Source organism: Arachis duranensis, chromosome 5 (genome assembly GCF_000817695.3).
Source record: "Arachis duranensis cultivar V14167 chromosome 5, aradu.V14167.gnm2.J7QH, whole genome shotgun sequence".
Lineage (NCBI taxonomy): Eukaryota > Viridiplantae > Streptophyta > Magnoliopsida > Fabales > Fabaceae > Arachis > Arachis duranensis.
The window spans coordinates 1,827,941-1,850,156 of NC_029776.3; the positions used below are offsets into that span (position 1 = coordinate 1,827,941).

Genomic DNA, 22,216 nt, shown 5'->3' on the forward strand with positions numbered 1-22,216 from the left:
CTTGCATTTTCCTTCGTTGGCCTTCTATACTTAGTTTCTTTTGCTGATATTGTCTTCCTTCGTAATCTCATACGATCCATGTCCGTTATCGCCTTCAATGCCCCCCTTTCGTCGTGTACCGTATAAAGGCAAAAAGATATATCATACCTTTTTTCTGCTTACGAGCAAGATATATGTCATTAATTCTTCCTATCCAAGTGAATAGGTGAAATAATTTCCTCTTGGAAATATCTTCCGATAAAAATGGAGAAAGATTCACTTTCTAGTCGATGGTACTCTTCTCTGTTTCAAACCCTAGGATTTTTCGAATGTTGATGTGATTCTCAAGTTCTATCCTCTCTGTATTTTCGTCTCGCTCTTCCCCTCTCTCTCTCTCTCATGCTTTTAGCATTACTGTTTATCCACAAATAATTTTACGATTAATCATATTCAGATTTTTATTTTCAAGTGAATATTAAACTCAAAAGAGATAGTTAAAAAACACATACTTTCGTTCATTTGTGACAACTTGCCTTGGTCTTACCGCCACAAATATTATGTGTGAAATTCCAGGCCTGCGGGCCGCAAGGGCCCATTCCATTTCAAACCCCTTAGCAAGCAATTTATCAGGGTCGTCGTCGTCATCATTTCCTACTTCTTCTCCATCGGCATCTCCAAACGCAGAATCATGGTGTCAACTCTAATCAACGCAAACCCTATCATATACGAAAAGAAAGAGCGCCGAACCCGCACCTCACCGCCCACCACCAACGACGATTACGCCGTCGAACCTATCGACCAACTTGAGATTTTCGATATCCTTTATTTCTTTCTTTCTTTCATTTTCCAATTTCTATTTTTTTTTTCTCTTTTAATTGAATACCTTTCATCGAATATGTGCATGCTTAGTCTTTCTTTTTCCTTAACGATTTCTCACATCACCTGAGAGATATCAAGGACCCTGAGCACCCTTACTCCTTGGAAGAGCTCAAGGTCATAACGGAGGATGCTGTTGAAGTCGATGATCACCGTAGTTATGTTAGGTGCTCACACTTTTCATTTTCTTTTTCCCCTTTATGTATTAGGATTGATATTGGTTTCTGATGAATGTTTCATGTGTTTATTTATTATATTATTATTGAATCATTAATTGTGATTTTGGTTGTTTAGGGTTACGTTTACTCCGACAGTGGAACATTGCAGCATGGCAACGATTATAGGTCTCTGCTTACGGGTTAAGCTCATGAGAAGCTTGCCTTCACGCTACAAGGTATTAATTGTTTTTCACAATTTTTTATTTTCTGATTGTTGTACTTGTTTAGGGTAGTTGCTTGGATTAATGATTGATACCCTGGAGGCAAAACTAGATTGATGTGTTGTGTTATGATAATATGTAATTTCTATTATATTTTTCCTTGTATGGAAGTTTTACTGTAAGGAGAATTTGTGGTAGATTTGCAAAAGCTCATGGATTAGTTTCAATTCGGAGTATTGAGTTGGTAAGGTAACTCTAGATGTTGCATAGTGAATAACAATTGTGTGCATTTTGTTCTTGCTTGAATTAATGGGGAGCATAATGCAGCAAAGGCTGCATCTTTTTAGTCTTATTAGTACAAATTGGTTGTTCACCAAGAGGGATGTAATAAGAAGCCGGAGGATTTGAAGCCTTCTAAAACATAAAAGAAATAACTACAAATTCATGTAAGATAAACATGCACTCTCGAAAATGAAATCCGAACTAAAACCCATTAGGCAACTAAGAAAATGAGCTCTTCTTGCAATGATATGAACTTTGAACCACCTCACTTTGCTGTTGAACCCTCTTTCTCAGTTTATCCACCTGATAGTTTTATGTTAAATTATGGCTAGGTGGATATCAGAGTAGCACCTGGATCTCATGCAACTGAAGCTGCAGGTAATTTCTTCATCTTTCTCTTTTTCACTCTATATCAAGATATGCATACATTCTGTAATGCACTAGTGCAACCATGTACTTGTTTTGGTGAAGATGTTATTTTTGTTGACTTAAACATCATCCGGAATTTTTTGTTTTCTCCATGCAAGTAATGCATGCCGTTGATGGACCTATTACAAACACATACTTATATTTATATTTGCATGAAATAATTAGTTCGATTTGATGATTATTGATTCTGCACAAGTCACAAGATGATTTGAAAGAGTAGGCAATGAGTTGTCCCAAGTCCCTCTGAATTCTTTTCAAACTTCGTATTCATTTGTCACAACTATTTATGCAGTTAACAAACAACTAAATGATAAAGAGCGTGTGGCTGCTGCCCTGGAAAATCCAAACCTTCTAGATATGGTCGACGAATGCCTTGCTCCATCTTACAATTGAAGAACTTTCCCCTCAGATGCAGTGAGACGACATATATACTTTAGTTATATCTCATTTTGGTTATGCCTCTACTACACGAATTGTTGTATACATAGGGATCAAGGTTTTTGGTTATAAATCTAGAATAGATCAAATGTTCGGTTCAGTTGTAATTGACCAAAAAGGTGACAGGCATTTGATGGAGGTTTAAATTTTAATGGCTTGTCTATATATATGATTTATGGCAGAATACAGTCGCATTATTCATCATTTAATTTATATGATTGATCTTATTTTGTGAGGAAAAATTTAACTTATTAGGTAGTTATTAGCTTATGATACAAATTGTTTGGGTCTTAAGAAATGTGCATGCCCTTTTCCAATTTTGGAGATTCACTAAGGCCTTTCCCCATATCTTGACCAAATTAAGTATCTGAAACAAGTTGAGAATGCAAAGGTTGCACTAGTTTAACGATAGAGGTTGGCAGCAATTAAATAATTATGAACATGGTATATACCCATACGGTGAAAGCTGATAAACAGAATAACGATCAGTCTTTCTTAATCACGCTCCAAGTAACAGTAATACTTTGTACCATGCGAAAAATAAAGCTGGAAAAGCCAACGTTAGACATACACATTTCAGCTGGTAAGAACCAATATATTATTGTGTCAACGACAGTAACATATTATAACTTTACATTGCAATATAGTTTCTTAACCAGACTAAACTTTGCACTGCGATATGGATTTCATGGTTTCACAATCCTTCGGGAGCATCATTTGAAATTCAATCATGCCTAGCCAGAAAGCCAAAACCTTAACACAATATTCATATCCAAAACAATGAACAATTTTTATCACGTAAAAGACCCCTGCTTATGGCATATTTGAAATCTGTCAAGGTACAACAGATAAACAATCATAGAGAAAATTTCACTCCTTCATCATCAGTTGAAGTTCCTTTGAAGACCACAAGCTTCCCCTTTTGCTCTAATATTTTCAGCGCACGATTCAGAATAGTTCGGTCTATCCCTTGAAGCTCTGCAGTACATCAGAAAGAATGAGAGACAAATCCAGTCAAAGCCCAAAACTTCGGAAGTACCTACAATAATATGACTAAAGGAAAAAACAAAAGCCTCAAAAAGCAGGTGATAAACTTAGAAATGTTTGTGTTCAAAGGGGGCATGGCCGTGGGCCAAGCAGAGAAATAACACTCGACTTGAAGTAAATATAAGTCACTGTATTTCTTGAAGAAGGATGGGAGCTTCAATGAGTAAACTTAGCAATTTAGCATCACATGGCCAAAATATACAAAGTAGTGCCTCCAACTTTTACAATATTGTAATTTGTGTACCACTTATTACTCCAGTCAATTAATTAAAAATCAAAATATTTCATGAACTTATTTACCAAGTAAATACACATTTTAGTTCCTAACAGAAATTTTGAAGAACACTTGATCCATCAAATTTAAGAGTCTCTGGGTGGTCCCTCACCATTCAAAAGTGGGAGACATGTTAATCTCTCCATACAAAAGCATTAGAAATTTTCTAATGGTACAAACCTATAGGGCTGGACTACGGTGTCCCCCTTTTTGAATGGTGATTGATATGCCACCTTTTTTAGCTTCCTTTTTAAAATGATTAAATCCTGAGGGACTAATTTACCATTTGAAATTCTCGTCAAACACTAAAATAGGTATTAACTCTATTTTTAATATCTATCCCATTGCTAGCACACTTCCCCATTGCGCATCACATATAGAGAGATCAAAACACAGCATAAAACTCTCAACACTGCTTCAAAAGTATCCAGAACGTATAGAGAGAAGATAAATTACTGAATACTTTTCCTACAATTCATACCCAAAACCCTATTTGGCACGCTGGTTTTCTCCCTGGATGACTTTCATCTATGTTTGTTTCAGTCCAAGGATAGGAGAAAGCTTATATCTAATCCCACTTGAAAGGTTTGATTTAACTGAATCAGTAAACAAAATGGAAAGCAAAAATTATTGAAAAGACAGACTACAATTATCAACTCCAAAAGCTATACCATCCCATGCCTCAAACACATGATAAGATGATAACACAAGTATTAAGAACTAACCAATAACTGCCAAACTTGTCCCATCCCAAATTACAAGATAGTGAAGAATAGGATCTATAAGCATCAACAAATTACCTGTTCCTTGAGATTCAGTCCCAAACCTTATTTCTTCCATTGTCACAACACCGTCTTCCAGCCCATTATCTCTTGCCTAATCAATATTAAAGTGAATTCAAACACAACGCAAACACAGAAACTGGAATGCTGTGGTTATCAAAGTAGAAATGGAAACCTACAAATTGTACTAAAATTTCTGCCCACTCTTGAATCCGATGCCAGAGAATAAGACATTTCCTATGTCCTTTATCCATCCACTCAGCACGTCCTGTCAAATTAGAATACCACTTTAGCAATTTTCTCAGTAACCGTCACAACTCACAAGAACAATAAATTCACTGACAAGAACCATACCATCAGCTACTAAGGCTGAAAGGAATGCTTCTCTAGCTTCATGAGTAAGAGACCCTGCACTATCAGAAACCAGGAAACAATCATATGACATAAATGTGGAAATAAAATGCAAAAAAAAAAAAGAAATATGGGAACATTTTGAGACCTGTCAGTTCAATAATAATAGGAAAAGTATAGGGTACCAACATATTATCCGCCAACTTCTGCCAACTCTTATTTATATTTGTGTTTCATGGAAGTGTGTTCGTAGATGTGTCTAGTAATTAATATATTTAAATACATATATAAAGAGACACATCCAGAAAATATATCTATAAAGACACTTCTATTAAACACAGTTATAAAAAAACGTTTTTATTAGACACATCCACGAACACACTTTCATGAAACACAATTATAAATAAGAGTTGGCAGAAGTTGGCAGATATGTTGTTGGTAACGTAGCAGAACCGATAATAATAATAATAATAATGAAATTTGCAAGTAAGCAGGAATTTTTTGAACTTACTTCCAATTACGGGATTCGAAAACAGAGGAAATTCTTCTTCAAGCCCAATTACAAATACCTTTTGTGTTCTACAATAATCTAGAATAAGATCCTTCCACAGTTGTACCTGCTTCTCTCTAGTGTCTCTTACTGGCTGCAAACTGAAAATCAGAAACCAAGTTGCATGCAAACCAACCACAAGTTTATGAATGTGTCACTATGAATTAACATTTAACAATAAACAATATGCAATGAATTTTACAAACAAAAGAGAAAAGAATGATTCTGAATAACCATAGTCATGTACAACCTGATAAAACATTCTCATTACATGTAAAATTAGGAGCTCAATGTTCATTAATCATTATGATTTTCAATTATATCTGTAAAATTTGACCAGAGGATTTAAGATCCAACAGAGTAAACTAGTAAGAAAGCACACATAGCTTGAATTTATCAAACAAAAAATAAAAATAAAAACTTGCAGCAAAGGGGGATTTACGTGAAGTATGGCGGGTAGTTGAAGAAATGTGGTAACTTGAACTCTCCCAATTTCTGCATCTTTCTCGAATGATTCCACTACACAAAGGTTAACGATCTTCTCTTTGAGGATTAAATAGCTCCCTCTCCTTAATGGATCGATACGGCGCCGTATCACGCAATGATTTTCAACACCTTTCGATTTCGCTAGTTGTTGAAACTTGAAACTGATATTACAGATGAAGAATTGCAATATTGGCGAGAGTGAATAAATGAAAGGAGCTTAAACTCTGCGAACCCTAGCTAGCACCCTTACCAATGGAGGAAGAAGAACAAAGTCAGTGAGATGAAGCAAACTGTTGCACACAGAAACGTCGACGTTTCGTAGGTAAACTGAAACTAGAAAATCGCCGGGGGCAATTTTTAGTATTTTTTGTTATTATTTAACGAAATATTAAATTATTTTTAAAAAATATAAATATAAATAATATTAAATATAAATTATATATTTTTTATATTAAAATATCTATAAATAAAAATATAAAGTATTATTGACTAAAAATAATAATATTTATTAAGGATGTAATATTCATCCATCTCATTGTTGTTGTACACTTTTTTTTATACATTATAAAAAGTATATTATTGACTCAGAAATTGTTGTGTGATGCGAGTTTGTAAAAACTTTGTTCTGTTTTTCTTTTTTTCTTTTTTATTTGTTTCTTTATTGATAAAAAAAAAGAATAAATTAGATTATTATCTTTTAAAATTTCAGATGATTGAATCATTCAATAATATTATTTTAAAAATGCAGTCTAAATAAGATAATTTAAATCTTCAATAATATTATTTTAAAAATATTAGAGACTAATCTTTCTAGTTGTATTTCCAGAAAGTAGGGAAAAATGCTTAAATCTTTTTGTGTAAGATGACAGAACCATTTAAAATATGGAATGTGAGATGCCTTAGCATTAAGATTGTAGGTGGTTTATCTTTGTCTGATGAAGTTCATAACGCACTTTCTCAATTAGCTTTTTTAATTAATTCTACTAATATAATAATGTAAAATACTTGACTAGAAACTATGTAATTGCTAACCTTTTTTGGATGGTATAACAAACTATGAACTATGATGTTATGAGTACCATAAGTCATTACAAAAGAATATCATAAGTCCAATCTCGTGGCATATGGCAATGAAATTAAGATTCCCAATTTCCCATTAGTTACATTTACAACTAGACAAACTTGTTTCTGTGGTAAAATTGAAAAGTAGTACAACCAGAAAATTATTATTCTCATACATATATATAGTCCAAGAATTGTTGAAATCCATGGTAACTAGAGAAGAGAGTTGACAATACAATAAAAATCTGAAATTTCACTAAATAATAGAAGTTGAAGATAAGTGATGTTAAGCCTTAAATTTGTTAAACTAACCCAAAAATCAAAGTGATTCATGCATATGCTATATTCTTATTCTTTATGTGCCTATCATTTTTTTCCCTTGATTAGTTTGATAACAATATCAATATATTACTGATAAAAGAGTTGTTAAAGAAAATAGAGAAAATTTTTCTAAAGTGTATTCTTGAAGGATAAAGAGAATGAAAATTTACCAATAATCTTTACATGAGCATGCTCCATCTTTAAAATGGTGAAACAGGTTTCGATCTCTTACAGTAATTTCTCGTTCATAGATCATGGAAATGAATTTGGTGTATGTATGACAATCGTTACACATTCTAAGATTTCTAAAAATTCTTATGGGAGATCCCTCAGATGTATGTATTAGTGCAAAAGCAATTGCTAACTTTTGACTATGATATTTCAATCTCTGCCTCTTCTCCTCTTCATCCACATCAAGCAACACCTGTGATGTGTCTGGTATATAGCCTTCAAATTTCAACTGCCATTCCATTTGGTGAATCATGGCATAGATGCTGTGGAAGTGGGGTTGAGACTTGTCATGTGAAACAAACTTGTAGACCCTTCTCTTCACTTCAACCAAGCTAAATCCAGGTGTTTGAACCAAGCCTTTTCGGACCATTTCAGTTCTGATCTTGGCCATGTCAACCCACTTTTGAGCCCGCGCATACATATTTGCTAGCACCAAATAGTCACCGGGGTTGTGCGGATTCAACATGAAAATATTTTCAGCTGCAATCTCCCCTAATTCTAGGTTATGGTGAACTTTACAAGCATTTAGAAGGCTCCTCCACAAAACATCATTTGGTTTTCTGGGCATGCTCTTTATGAGTTCATAGGCTTCCCTAAGCATTCCAGCTCTTCCCATAAGGTCCACCATGCAACCATAGTGCTGAATTGTTGGTTCAATCTTATGCTCGAATTGCATCCGGTTGAAAAACTCTAAGCCCTCATTGACCAGGCCAGCATGAGTGCAAGCACTTAACACACCTACATAGACAACATCATCTGGTGCCAAACCTTGTTCCAGCATTTCTGCGAAAATTCTAAGGGCTTCGCTTCCACATCCGTGAACAGCAAGGCCCGAGATCATTACAGTGTATGAATGTTTATTCTTCTCAGCCATACTGTGGAACACACAAAGCCCTTTCTCAATACACCCGCACTTGGCATACATGTCAATTAATGAAGTTTTCACAATAACATTGAGTTCAGTAGTGTTCCTCAACAAGATTCCATGTACTGAACTTCCAAGGTTTGGAGATCCCAAATGGGTGCAAGCAGAGAGTACACTGACTAAGGTGCTTTCTTCAGGCCTATAGCGTCCATCATGCATCATGTCATTGAAAAGCTTCAAGCACTCATGCCACATTTCCGCACTAGCATGAGCACCAATAATAGCACTCCATGAAGCCACACTCCTTTCACTCATTTTGTCGAACACATCACGTGCATGTTCTATTGCCCCACACTTCCCATACATGCTGATCAAGCTGTTTTGCAGAAAGAGATCACCTTCAAGCCCTGCCTTAAAGACATGGCTATAAATTTGCATTCCTTCCTTAAGAGCACCTAACAATGAACATGCCTTGAAAACAAATGGGTAGGTGAAGTTGTCAGGTTCAATTCCCTTTTTAAGCATCTCAACATAAAGAATTAAAGCTTCTTCCAGGTTCATACAATTAACATTCCCCCTAATCATGGTATTGTACTCGAAACTACTAGGTTCCTCGATTCGCCGGAAGATCGAGCATGCATACTCCATACTACCCCATTTTGCTAGAGCACAAGTGGCAACTAAATTGCTCCCACAAAAATGATCCCAAAAAAGACCCAATTTTAGGATATGAGCATGAACTTGCTTAAATTCTTCCATGCTCTTGCATCTCTTAAGTAGAGGCAACCATCCATGTTCATAGAACCTAACATTCAAATCAGTGTTTTTTGGTGGAATATTATTTGATAGTGACAAAAACTGGGTTCTACTGAGAATATATGTCTCAGTGCACACCATGTTAAATTGTCAAGCTAGCTAAGCTAAATACAGGAAAATAATAATAATAATAATAATACTCTACACTCCATTATTCTAATAAACACACAAATCTGAAGATAGAAGAAAGAGAAGGGATAGCTATGAACCAGGAAAAAAGTGAACTTTACGATTCATGATGCACCAAAGTTGGGAACCTGGGGTTGTAGTGAGTAGTGTGACTTGGTTCTTGAAATGAAAGAAATGGGAGGAGCATTAGCATTTCAAAGGAAATATTTTTTTTTTCTTTTTCTTTATGTAAAAAAAAAATATATTTTTTTGACAAGGTGTCAATTTTCCAAGAGGGTTTTGAATGTCATCCATGAAGTTTGGCATTGCTTTTGCAGCCACAAGATTGCTTAACATTATAGGACAATGAGATTTCTTGATAGGATAATATTTGATGGAGGTGTTGTCCCCACTAGATCCTCTAACATGTTAGAAAACCTCTTATTTCTTGCCATGTGTATTTTTTGAATTTGGAAGGATAAATATCTTACAAAGTAACAATTATAAAATAAAAATAAATTTGTTACTTTAAATTATATATAAAAAAGAGTATTAATATTCTTTAACTAATACTTTTATTATAAATTTATTATGATAAAATATATTTGTGTTTTAAATTAATGAAATCATTTTATATTATTATTAAGATTTAAAAAAATGTAAATACCTTTGTGTTTTTATAATCTATATCTATATATTTATTTAAAATTCACTTGAATAATTCTCTATCTAATAGGATACTAAGATAAGACTTGGTTTTACTATCTCTATTATTAACTTTTAAAATTCCTATGCAATACATATAGGCTTTTTTACCCAAATACACATGTGAAACACTTTAATTTCCAAAATATGCATGGATTGAAATCTTTTTGAAAATGCGCTGCTCCATTTCTTGGCTGGCGTCCGCGAAATGAATTTTCATATCATTTCAAAGCAGGTGCCCACAAAATAGGCCAACCATATCAGATGCAGCTCCCACGAAATGGTTACTCCATTTCCTTGGTGACAGTAGCGAAATGGAAGAAACAACTTAGGGCACCAGACACGAAATGGGGGCACTGATTGTTTGCCAGCTTAATATTGTACAATGTTAATACTTAGTTGCTAATAAGAACATAGATTGAATCCAATACAAAGTACTTAATTGAGCACTAAATGTTATTATCAAATTTGTCAACAGTATATTATCTACTGTATATTATCTACCTTAGACTTTCAACTATATCTTAATTAACTTTGTTGCCCTTAAATGGTAAGTAATATGAATCAACAATACCCACAAAACATATAGCAGCATAAAAGTTAAGCAGCTTATCCGAAACTGTACAAGTAGAAGGAATAATCTTTGGTTGTAAGGTTGCAAGAATTTCACTAAGTGAAGGTGCATGAACTAGCAAATATAAAATGCAATTATATGAATGAACCCAAAATCTTTTCTACCATGATAATAAGAAAAATGTGTCACTTCTATAAGAGGTAATAAGCTGCAAGCTCATTAGCATCAAAATTACAATATTCCAAAGTAGTTTTTATGAGTTTTTATGGATTGTCTGCCTATGATGATATCCCATAAAATAATTTTATAAGAAAGCAGTGACATAATATCATATCAATAGTTCATGTTCACCTACAAAGTTCAAGAAATGTCATCTTACATATAGAGAGACTACAATAATGAGCAACAACTAAATTATACAATTGACCTGCAAAGAAATCATCATAGGACTAGTTTGAATTGGCTTTTGAAAAAAAGTAGTTATTCTTTTATCTTTTTTAAGAAAATCATTTTTTATAGATAAAAGTTATTTTATATTTGGGTAGACTTTTTAAAAAGAGTTTTCAAATATTAAAAACGTCTTTTGCTTCTATTTTTTTTAAAGCAAGGTATTACTAGCTTTTAGAAAAAAGCAAATAATTTACTTTTTTAATAAAAATACTTATTCTTAAAAGATGTATCAAAATGTGTTTAAAACTTAAAGTACTTTATTTTTTTTTATAAAAAGTACTTTTTAAACTCAAATAAGCTAATTCAAACCAACACATAATCAAAAAATTCTTATTCCTAAGTACGTCCAGATATTTATGGTCAATTGTTCATCTTAAACCAAACAAATCATTGTCTAACATTTATTAAATCCAAAGCATAGGATCATGTTTTAGATCAGATACATACTTAAAAATAAAAAGAATGACAGTGGACTAAGATAGAGACAGAGAGTTTCAACCCTGTGTTTTCTCAAGGAGGCAAATGAACTAAGAATTCATTCATAAAAGTCAGTTTGCACTTGGAAGACTTCAATTATGAAACCTAAGAACAGAATACTATATCTTTTAAAGATATAACCTTTGCATGTAATATACTTTTTCATAATTCATAACTAAATATGGAAGACGTAACAATGATCTGTTATCTAAAGTCCAATCCCAAGAATTTCAGTGAATCTATCAATCATAATACATGTAATCTACCCTACTTATAAACAAAGTTGTACGTACCAAAGCCTAAGCAAGTTGTAAATCTGGCATGTAAAATTGAGCTTGGCATCCTGTTTTTGTGTCGAAACCCATTACCAAAGCCACATTGTTAAAAGTTTTAGGATCAATCAAGCATTTCAAACAGTTCCAGAATGCAAACGTATAAAAAACATAACTCACCATGCCAAATGAGTTATATTTACTGAACAACTATTAAACAAAAAATCTTAGGATGGAAAAAAGAAACGAATATAACCATATATACTTCTGCAACACACACAAACACAAGTAATCTAGAGATAACATTTTAAACAAAATCTTTTTCAATATAAGGGCAATAATATCCACTTTTATACATCAAATTATGACTATACCATAGAGTGAATACGGGAGTGTCCTCACCTTCGTAGTGTCCCCATTTTGCGCCTGGTGCCCCTGAGTTGTTTCTTCCATTTCGCTACTGTCACCAAGAAAATAGGGGTAGCCATTTCGTGGGAGCTGCACCTGATATAATTGGCCCATTTTGTGGGCACCTGCCTTGAAATGATATGGAAATCCATTTCGCGGACGCCGGCCAAGAAATGGAGCTGCGCATTTTTAGAAAGATTTCAATCCATGCGCATTTTGAGAATTAAAGTGTTTCACATGCGCATTTAGGTAAAAAAGCCTATACCATCATATATCTTCACATTTATTTGTTATGTAACTTAAAAAGATTTATTTATTTATTATTATTATTATGCTGGGGTTCTCCATTTTGAGTAGTTTTTCATTTCCATAGCTCTTACCATTAGGATTTTTTTCCAATATCTATATTTAATCTTTTTCTCTCAGACTTAGATTGTTTTTATAAGTTTTTTTTTTCTTTTTCACATCTTGTTAGAAATTTCTTTTTTTTTTCTTTCTTGTCTCTAATAAATGAATCGTACCTTTAACAGTTGAACCTAAAAAAGAAACCTCATAAATTATTGGCACATAGTTGTCTATTGGGTAGTAGTGATGTGAAACTGGACATTACATAACAATTATTTCTCTAATTTCCCTTAGTATAAGTATAGACAATAATTATTTTTCTGAGCAAGAAAATAACAGCTAGTGTTCTTACAATATTATTGCATATACTATTGCAAAAATGATAAAATTAAAAAATACCTCCATATCATCACATCATTCTTCACATGATATTATTACACATTTTTATCTAACATTTTCAAAACACTTGTACTTAGTATTACTATGGTATTAAAATTAGTAAACTAAACATAAAACAAGCTAAACAAAACATGTAACACCCATGTGTCATACACACCTGTTCCTTTAACTACAAATATAAGCATGGCAAAAGAATTTTTTTATGACCTTAGTAAACAAGAGCTTTTCCTATGTTTTATTTATGTTGTGATATATTAATAATATTGGTCTTTTTATTGTTCAAAATTAAATTTCAAAATTTTAAGAACTCATCCTTAAATTAATATCTTCCTCTTTCCAATATTAACGATGTGTCATAGCATAAATGAAATAGAACAAAACTTTTACTCTTAAAACACCTAGGAAACTCTTATTTACTATTATTAGCATGGTTGCTTAGATTAATTTGATTTGAATATTTGCTTAAATCAAAATCTGCTAAAAAAATAATTTGATTTGATCGAGTTGCTTAGATCAATTTCATCATTTTTATCAATTTCTCTTTGAAATTAAGTGATGGCACGTGTCTGCGGCTTTTTTTATATAGAAATAAAAGTAGTGATATATTTTAACATGGTAATTTTTTGTATTTTTTAAAAGTGTGAAAGATATACAAATCGGATGTTCCGATTTTTATACTTCAAATTTTTTAAATCTTTTTTAACAAAAATTCCTCGGTCTGATTTCTATACTCTCACAAATCCCTCGATTCGATTTCACAAATTTCTCGGTCCAATTTTTATATCTTCACAAATTGGACGGTCCAATTTTTGTAATTCTCACAAATCGGACGGTCTGATTTTTTATTTATCTAATTAAACGTTTTTATATTTGAAAATAACACTCCATCAACCTACATTTTAAAAAAACACTGTTGCTACTCCAATATCAAAAACAAAATCTGCCTTCTCCTCAAGTGGTTTTTTCCCTTTAATCTGAAAAACGGAATTAATAATGCATCTGAAATTAATTGATTTAAGTTTAGTGTAATTAAATTATAGGTAGTAACAAAAAACGGGCAATCAAACCTACTTTATTCCTCTTGGGAAGTCTTTGTGTTGGACCTTTGAAAAAAGAAGTCACAAAAAAAAAAAACACCTACTTTATTCAATATATATAATAATAAGCTAATATTTTTTTTCCCCATAACCCAACTTTATTCTGTGAGAAATTTGTACTTATTTCTTAAAGATATCAGCTACTTAATTAGTTAACTCGAAAAAGTTTGGGGAAAACTTTAAATCCCACGCCAAACAAGGTCATTATGTGATCAAATAATCATGTTTCGCTTTTGTTAGAGTATGCATGATTGCAGTTAAATTTTTTTGGCTGTCTGATTGCAATTAAATATAAAGCCAAATCCTTATTTCTTAACTGTAAAAATAACGTTTATTTTAAATTTTCTAAATAGAATCCGCGTTGTCTAATATATAAATATATATAATTAATTAATTATAATGAATGTAAAAAAAACTTAATGATAAAAAAGTTAATTTATTAAAAGGTATTTGATAAGCAAAATTTAATGATAAAAAATAAAATTTTGTTTAATAGATTTTTTTAAAAATTAATTTATTTTTTTTAAAATAGATAAAGTTAACATTAGTTAACACAAAAAATTTAAAATAAATTAAAGATGAGGTTTTATAGAAGTTAAAAGAAATGAGAATGTATATTTATAAATAAAAGAAAAAAAGTATCATTTTAGCATCTCGCAGAAGAAGAAAGTGAAATTTTCTCTTATTTTTTTATGCAAAAAATTATGTGAACCTTTTTTTTTGTTAGTTTCCAAAAGTAATATATATTTACTGCCATGATTTCAAAGGGCTATAGAATTATCTACGCAAAACAAAGGTTCTAGAATTTCACATTACACTATTGTAGTTTTAAATGACTGATATTTAAATTTAAAATCCATTAAATTTTAGCTAAATCTAATTTTTAAATTAAGTTTCTTTATTACAATGGCAAAATTATTTTTCCTTTTTATATATAAGGTAGAAGTAACATTTTATTAAAATATGTTATTTTGAGCTATACAAACTATAAATTACTACCTTTATCTAAAAATATGTATTATTCTATAAATTTACTTACAAACAATTGAAATTCAAGCACGTTATTATATTTACATTTAGATACAAATATACAATATATGATTAGCATATTTAGTAGATGATTTCTTGTACTAGAACACGACTTTGAAATTTTAAGCTTGATAAGATGATTCTAACACGTAATTAATAAATACCTCTATATTTTTATAGAAACTATAGTCATATTCTATTTTTATTAGAAACCGGATAATGAATACTAACTTACATAAACTTTATGCTAATAAAAAATTAAAATCAAACAAAAAGGTTTCTTAAAGATATTAGGTAAAAAAACTAAAATAAAAAGATTTTACTATTACAATACATTACTAAATAAATTTATTCAAAGGAATTTCTTATGATATATTTAAAAAAAAATCTTATAACGATTAATAAAACCGTAAAAATTTACTCCTAGATTTTGTTTAAAGACATAGATTAAGTACTAGATTTAAGGAATTAACAATAATAATAATAATAAATTTAATTTAAATTGGTAGAATGATGATCTTATTCGTTTATTTAAATAACTATTAAAAATTTAAATTTTATTACATATATATAATAATTTAAATTTATTAGTCAATTATTTAATATTAATTAATCGAAGTTTGACTATTTTTTATTAATTATTTTTTTTATCAAATATTTTTTAAAATAATAATAATAGAAATAGGAATAGGATAAGCATGGGAAAATAGTAATAATATAAAATAAAAAGTAGAAAGTAGAAAACGCAATTAAGCTTAAAAAGATAATAATAAGAATCAATTGTAATAATGGAGAGTGGGCGCGTGGCGAATGTTGTTGTTGCTGCTCCCCACTATTTCTCTACTTGCTTTCTCTTCGACATTTCATCAAACACATCACAGCATAACACAAAACTACACCATTCTCACAATCACACAGAACCAGACCCAAAACGAAGAAGAAGCTCAACGGTCAACACAACAACGAGTTGAGTTGAGTTGAGTTGAGTTGAGTGTGAGTTCAAGCAACAATTAGCAATGGGGAGCTTAGTGGGACCCATCACCTAAAACCCACTTTCTCTCTCTTTTCCTCTCTTTACTTCTTCCATTGATTATATTTTTCACCTTTCACTTTCACTTTCACTCTCTTCTTCTTCTCCTTCTTCTTCTTTGCAACATCAATGGTTTATGGTGGTGGGTTTTCGAGAAACATTTGTTCTTTTGCTTCTTCTTTCCAAACTCAAAAGGCAACACCACCTTGTAATTTTAAAAGATCAGATTCGCTTTCATTCTGTCTCCTTTTTCTCAGGTACATTCATTCTCACACTCACTCACTCCCTCACTCCCTTTTACCTTCCTTTCTCTCTCTAAACCTTTCCCTCCCACCCTCTCCACCTCCTTTCTCTCACCATAAAGTTGAAAGTGATGTCTATTTTGTTTTATTTAATTAAGATTTGTTGTTTTGGGGGGTTCTCTATGTAATTATTCTTAGCTGAAAATTCTACCGTTCGGGTCTTTTTTTTTCTGGGGGTATAATTTATTGGCAACTGGTTTGACTAATGAGATTTTCAACACTCAGGAGCAATATTTAGGACTATTCTTGCTTCTTCATGTTTTACAAGTTGCAAAAATTGATTTTTTTTTGTTCTTTTTAGTTTTAAAAAGGATATAACTTAACGTTTGTCTACCTGGTTTTGACTGCAACTAGTTATTTTTTTTCAAGTGTTTTCTGTGCTGTTTTTAGTTGGATAACGTGACTTGAATTTAGTCTCATCTCATTTTAATTTTGGTTTAGTTGGGTTTGGTTTACTTTTCTCTCATTCCTTTTTTCTTTTGAAAATAAATAAATATATGAAGGAATGCATTCAACTATGAAGGCTTTTTAAAGTTTCAAGTTTCAACGTTTGATTACGGCTGTTGATAACTGACTGATTCAACTATGCAAGCCTCTTCTATATTGTATTCTTGTTCTAATTCAAAAAAAGAAAAAGAAAATTTATTCAAGGTTTCTCTGTTTCTAGGTGCATCCCTATTCTTTGATGTGCCGGTTTCCACTTGGTTACAAGCATTTTGGAAGTTGATATTCTGTAGAGAAGTTGACATATAAGTATATATACTTTATCACTCATGAAGAAGGACTTGTAAATTCAAGAGTTGTGAATAGAGATTGCAAAAGTATGGATCAAAATAAGGGAGAGAGTTGGAGGGAATTGGTAAAGAAGATGCTTCCACCTGGTGCTTCTGTACCTGATGATGGCTCTAATCTTGACTACTCCATAGCTATGGAGTATAAAGGTCCACCAGTCTCATATGAGGTACCGAGAGTCGAGCCTGTTGATGTAAAGTCAAGAGCAATTCCTACTGCTGTACCACTCTCCGGATCACAAAGATCGGTTGCTCAAGCTGGCTCTACGGTGATTGAACCAATCCCTCTGCCGGTGTCTAGAATCGCCGGAGTAACAGGTTCTCCTAGTCATAGTCCAAGGTTGTCAGGAAGCTCAGAATCTGTGGTGTCTGTCTTACAAAACCCTGATCTTTCTTCCGCCTCGCCTTCGGCTTCACCTGCTTCAGTTCATAACCCTCCAAACAATCCACCTAAGCAAGTCACTCACGAACCGAAGAGGGCACATGTTGTCACTTTTAGTACTGTTGAAAGATCTGAGAGGAAAGAAGTGGAGGTTGTGAAGCCAGTTTATCCAGAATATGTTGGGGTTATAAAAGAAAGGAAAAAGAAGAAAAAAATAAGAGTTTGTTATAGGTGTGGAAAAGGGAAGTGGGAAACCAAGGAGTCTTGCCTAGTTTGTAATGCCAAGTATTGCAGCAATTGTGTGCTCAGGGCGATGGGTTCAATGCCGGAAGGGCGCAAGTGTGTAACATGCATTGGTGAGGCAATTGATGAATCGAAGCGTCTGAAATTGGGTAAACATTCAAGGGTATTGTCTAGACTGTTAAGTCCTCTTGAAGTGAAACAAATTATGAAAGCAGAAAAAGAATGTTCTGCTAATCAGCTTCGGCCGGAGCAGTTGATTGTCAATGGGTTCCCCCTGAAGGATGATGAGATGGCAGAGTTGCTTGGATGTCCCTTGCCTCCACGTAAACTGAAGCCTGGTAGATACTGGTATGACAAAGAATCTGGTCTATGGGGGAAGGTGATTATTTGTGCTCTATTACTGAGAACTTTACTGTTTCAATTTTGGCTTGATACTGAAAGTTTTTATTTTAAAATTCATGTGGTTAAACTTATAAAATTCTATATTTCCATTTGCTACCAGAAACTGGCCTTTTAACTTTGGTCCGTATCTGTTTAATAGGAAGGTGAAAAGCCTGACAGAATCATAAGTTCAAACTTGAATTTCACTGGGAAACTTAGTTTGGATGCCAGTAATGGAAATACTGAGGTTTACATCAATGGTCGAGAGATTACAAAGCTTGAACTGAGGGTCCTCAAGGTGAGCTTTCTATATTTGTTTACAAAATTTGTGTTTGACATATTAAAGCTGCAACTAGTTTGATTTTGGCTCAGAAGATTTTGACAAAATGATAAAATATCTTTTGATAATAACCAAGGAAAGATACTAATGGATGCACCTACATCTTTTTGGATGATACTAACATTATTACAAGCATTCTAAGAGGATAACAGTGAAATTTCTTGAATCAGCCTATAGTTTTTTGTTTAGTGATCTGGTTTATTGAATAATCTGCCTGATGATATTATTGAAACAAACAGAATAACTTGATTTTTTGAATTTTCAGCTGGCAAATGTGCAGTGTCCACGTGATACACACTTTTGGGTTTATGATGATGGTCGTTATGAGGAGGAAGGACAAAATAATATCAGAGGAAACATTTGGGAAAAGGTATTCACCTGAACATTTCTAGATTCAAACATCTTGGAGTCATTCAAGGATGTATAATATTAATGGAGGTGTTTACTTTTTCTTTAATAGGCATCAACAAGATTTGTTTGTGCCCTGTTCTCTCTGCCTTTTCCCCATGGACAGCCACATGGGCAAAGAGACGAGACTAGTAATTATACTACAGTTCCCAATTATCTGGAGCAGAAGAGAGTTCAGAAGCTGCTGCTTCTTGGAATTCAAGGATCCGGAACTAGCACCATATTTAAGCAGGTATGGTTTCTATTGCAATATGTTTAAACGTGGGAATCACTTCTTTGGTATAAGCATCTGAGTTGTTTGGAATGGCATTAGAAGAGCGACCCTTTTGGGCCCTAGTTAGTATATGCAAGTGTTTAAACAAAATCATTTCAGATATTTGTAAAATTACCGATGAGATAATATTGGCTTAGAATAGTAGTCATGAGTAGTTTTTTATTATATTTTTTTTTTTGCTCGTTCTCATGTGACATTATTCTTATTTTGTGGTACTCTTGTAATTGCTGAGCAGGCAAAGTTTTTGTATGGGAACAAATTTACTGCCGAAGAGCTGCAAGATGTTAAACTGATGATCCAGAGTAACATGTATAAATATCTTAGCATTTTGCTTGATGGAAGAGAGCGCTTTGAGGAAGAGGCTATTTCTAGAATGAGTGGACAAGGTTCTCCTGGTGAAACTACAGAACCAGGTAATATTTCATGATGTGGTAATTTCTATTGGAGTTTTGACATGTTTACTGGATAGCTAGCTGAAGACATTTAATAAGAAACAGAGTAACTCAATGTATGAACAACTATTATCAAGTTGAAAAAATTATATCTTGATTTCATTTAATCAAATCCTAGATTGATTTCATTTTATACAAGAAAGGAATAAATACGATCTTTATTCAGGTAATAATGGTGAAGCAAGCAATACAAATGAATCCATATATTCCCTCAATCCAAGGCTGAAGCATTTCTCTGACTGGCTCCTGGATATTATAGCCACTGGGGATTTAGATGCATTCTTCCCTGCAGCCACACGTGAATATGCACCGTTGGTTGAAGAAGTTTGGAAAGACCCAGCGATACAAGAAACATTCAAAAGAAAGGATGAGCTTCACTTTCTTCCAGAAGTTGCAGAGTACTTCTTAAACCGGGTATTGCTCCACAAGTTATCCGTGAAATTATGTCCTTTTATTTGGTTAAAATAGCATGCATTCCAATCGATATGCTTTACCAACCCATCAACTTTTGTTGCTGCCATTTGTCATTGTTCTTTTTGTTATTCTGAGCAGAGGTGTTACTTTTTTTTTCAGTTGGCCAAATATGTGGCAAGTTTTTACAATTAAGAGACATCACCTGCTAATCTCAATGTGATATCTGTGCCAAATATTATGTGCTAGACTTGTATACAGATACCTTACTCATATTTGATTAATCCATTTTATACCTTTCTAATTTTATTCCTACGACCTATCAGACTGCTGATCTTTCCTTGTAACCACTGGAATCTTGAGACTATGGTCTTTCTTGAATCAGCTATTTTTGTATCTTCATTCTTTTTTATTATTAAGCTTTATAGATGTTGTAGGCAGTCTAGTTGCTATGTATCATTTGCTTGAAAGTTGTTATTTTGCATTTACCACTTTAGAAAAATAAATGATATTCACACACAGCTAGATAATAATGTTCTTGTTTCTTACAGGCTGTAGAGATATCTAGCAATGAATACGAACCTTCCGAAAGAGACATACTCTATGCAGAAGGGGTCACTCAAGGAAATGGTTTAGCTTTCATGGAATTTTCACTTGATGACCGTAGCCAGCGGCCAGAAATGTATTCAGAAAACCTGGATGCTCAGTTACCTCCTCAAACCAAGTATATACATAAGCTATATTTATTTCTGTTTGAATCTTAGAAAGTGTTTTTTTAATGAGTGCAAAATTTTCCAGTGTACTTGAACTTTATGTCACTTTCTCTGTCATGGTGCTTTTTCTCTTGCAACAAACTAGAAATTTTTAGCATCAATTTACATTACATAACTTATGCATATAAAAAATAAAGATGCATATAAACCCGGAAAGGTATGTAACTTGTCTTTTGATGTCTCAGGTACCAACTCATAAGGGTCAATGCCAAGGGTATGAATGAGGGCTGCAAGTGGGTCGAAATGTTCGAGGATGTTCGGGCAGTGGTCTTCTGCGTCTCCCTAAGCGACTACGACCAATTATGTCTCACCCCAGACAATGGTGGCAGTGGAACCCTTCTCCAAAACAAGATGATGCAAAGCAAGGAGCTTTTCGAGACCATGGTGCGGCACCCTTGCTTCCGAGACACCCCATTTGTCCTTGTCCTAAACAAGTATGATATCTTTGAGGACAAGATAGGTAAAGTGTCCCTCAATGCCTGTTGCGAGTGGTTTAATGATTTTTGTCCTGTCCATGCACATCACAACAACCAGTCACTTGCACATCAAGCATACTTCTATGTTGCCATGAAATTCAAGGACCTTTATGCATCCCTCACGGGTAAGAAACTTTTCGTGGCGCAAGCAAGGGCGAGGGACAGAGCAACAGTCGATGAAGCATTCAAGTACATAAGAGAGGTCCTCAAATGGGATGAGGAAAAAGAAGAAAACTACTATGGTCCACCAGAGGACTCATTTTACAGTACAGACATAAGCTCCTCTCCTTATCTCAGGCAAGAGTAAAAATGGACGGTAAAATATAATGTAGCTTGTGTTTTCTCTAGCATTTATGTTATTCTGTGAAATCTGAAAGATGGAAGTTAAAAGTTATTGATGATTTTTGGTAGGGTTCTTTCCAACCTCTGAAGCCTTTGTCGTGTATCTGCATGTATGCATTCCATTTTGCATGTGGAGGAGCCTGTGCATTGGTTCCCGAGCTTTTTGAAGGGATCAATTTTTACTACAGTGTAATAATAATAAATAGTAGGGACAGGAAAACCGGAATAATTGAAAGTAAAAAGAAACTTTTAAAAAAATAGGAAACAAAATTATTTCTGATTTGGTTCAAAGAGAGTAGTTATCCAAGTCAAATTAACATAAATGAATAATTTTGAATGCTAGGAGAATGTTTCATCTATATGGTTTATTTTTCAAAAGTCAATAAATGTTCCTCATGTAGTGACGTAGATTCCACAACTACTTTATGGAATTTGCTTGGGTTACAATAAATTATATATTGTGCATAGTAAATGAATTTAATAAAACAGAGGGAGTATTTGTTTAATTGAATGTTAATCAGAACAAGATGAACCCAAGAGGTGGGCAATTACAAATTAATTAAGGGGGAACTTCTTGTA

The 22,216-nt window shown here is 33.0% G+C and overlaps 4 protein-coding genes across 5 annotated transcripts; 2 read left to right on the plus strand and 2 right to left on the minus strand.

Annotated features, from left to right (window-relative positions):
• The first annotated feature begins 534 nt into the window (after nucleotides 1-534).
• Nucleotides 535-2,625, plus strand: LOC107487152 (protein AE7). Its single transcript, XM_052262202.1, has 5 exons — nucleotides 535-799; nucleotides 922-1,022; nucleotides 1,150-1,249; nucleotides 1,849-1,894; nucleotides 2,238-2,625. The coding sequence occupies exons 1-5, from the start codon at nucleotides 668-670 to the stop codon at nucleotides 2,336-2,338; spliced, it is 480 nt and encodes a 159-aa protein (XP_052118162.1). The 5' UTR covers nucleotides 535-667; the 3' UTR covers nucleotides 2,339-2,625.
• Nucleotides 2,626-2,957: 332 nt separating this feature from the next.
• Nucleotides 2,958-6,212, minus strand: LOC107487151 (vacuolar protein sorting-associated protein 25). The gene is made up of 6 exons (XM_016107751.3): nucleotides 5,830-6,212; nucleotides 5,349-5,488; nucleotides 4,841-4,894; nucleotides 4,666-4,754; nucleotides 4,505-4,580; nucleotides 2,958-3,361 (listed from the first exon to the last, which is right to left on the minus strand). The coding sequence occupies exons 1-6, from the start codon at nucleotides 5,886-5,888 to the stop codon at nucleotides 3,240-3,242; spliced, it is 540 nt and encodes a 179-aa protein (XP_015963237.1). The 5' UTR covers nucleotides 5,889-6,212; the 3' UTR covers nucleotides 2,958-3,239.
• Nucleotides 6,213-7,421: 1,209 nt separating this feature from the next.
• Nucleotides 7,422-9,563, minus strand: LOC107487150 (pentatricopeptide repeat-containing protein At1g31920). The gene has a single exon (XM_016107750.3). It carries the CDS (start codon nucleotides 9,247-9,249, stop codon nucleotides 7,423-7,425), a length of 1,827 nt encoding a protein of 608 aa, XP_015963236.1. The 5' UTR covers nucleotides 9,250-9,563; the 3' UTR covers nucleotide 7,422.
• Nucleotides 9,564-15,833: 6,270 nt separating this feature from the next.
• On the plus strand, nucleotides 15,834-21,612 carry LOC107487149 (extra-large guanine nucleotide-binding protein 3). 2 transcript variants are annotated; one of them, XM_016107749.3, is made up of 9 exons: nucleotides 15,834-16,319; nucleotides 17,032-18,159; nucleotides 18,322-18,459; nucleotides 18,767-18,871; nucleotides 18,962-19,141; nucleotides 19,419-19,596; nucleotides 19,802-20,049; nucleotides 20,598-20,770; nucleotides 21,005-21,612. In XM_016107749.3, the coding sequence occupies exons 2-9, from the start codon at nucleotides 17,188-17,190 to the stop codon at nucleotides 21,600-21,602; spliced, it is 2,592 nt and encodes an 863-aa protein (XP_015963235.1). In that variant the 5' UTR covers nucleotides 15,834-16,319; nucleotides 17,032-17,187; the 3' UTR covers nucleotides 21,603-21,612. The 2 variants fall into 2 exon arrangements, with proteins under 2 accessions (XP_015963235.1, XP_052118009.1); XM_052262049.1 differs by lacking the exon at nucleotides 15,834-16,319 and having other exon boundaries at nucleotides 16,788-18,159.
• Nucleotides 21,613-22,216: the final 604 nt, after the last annotated feature.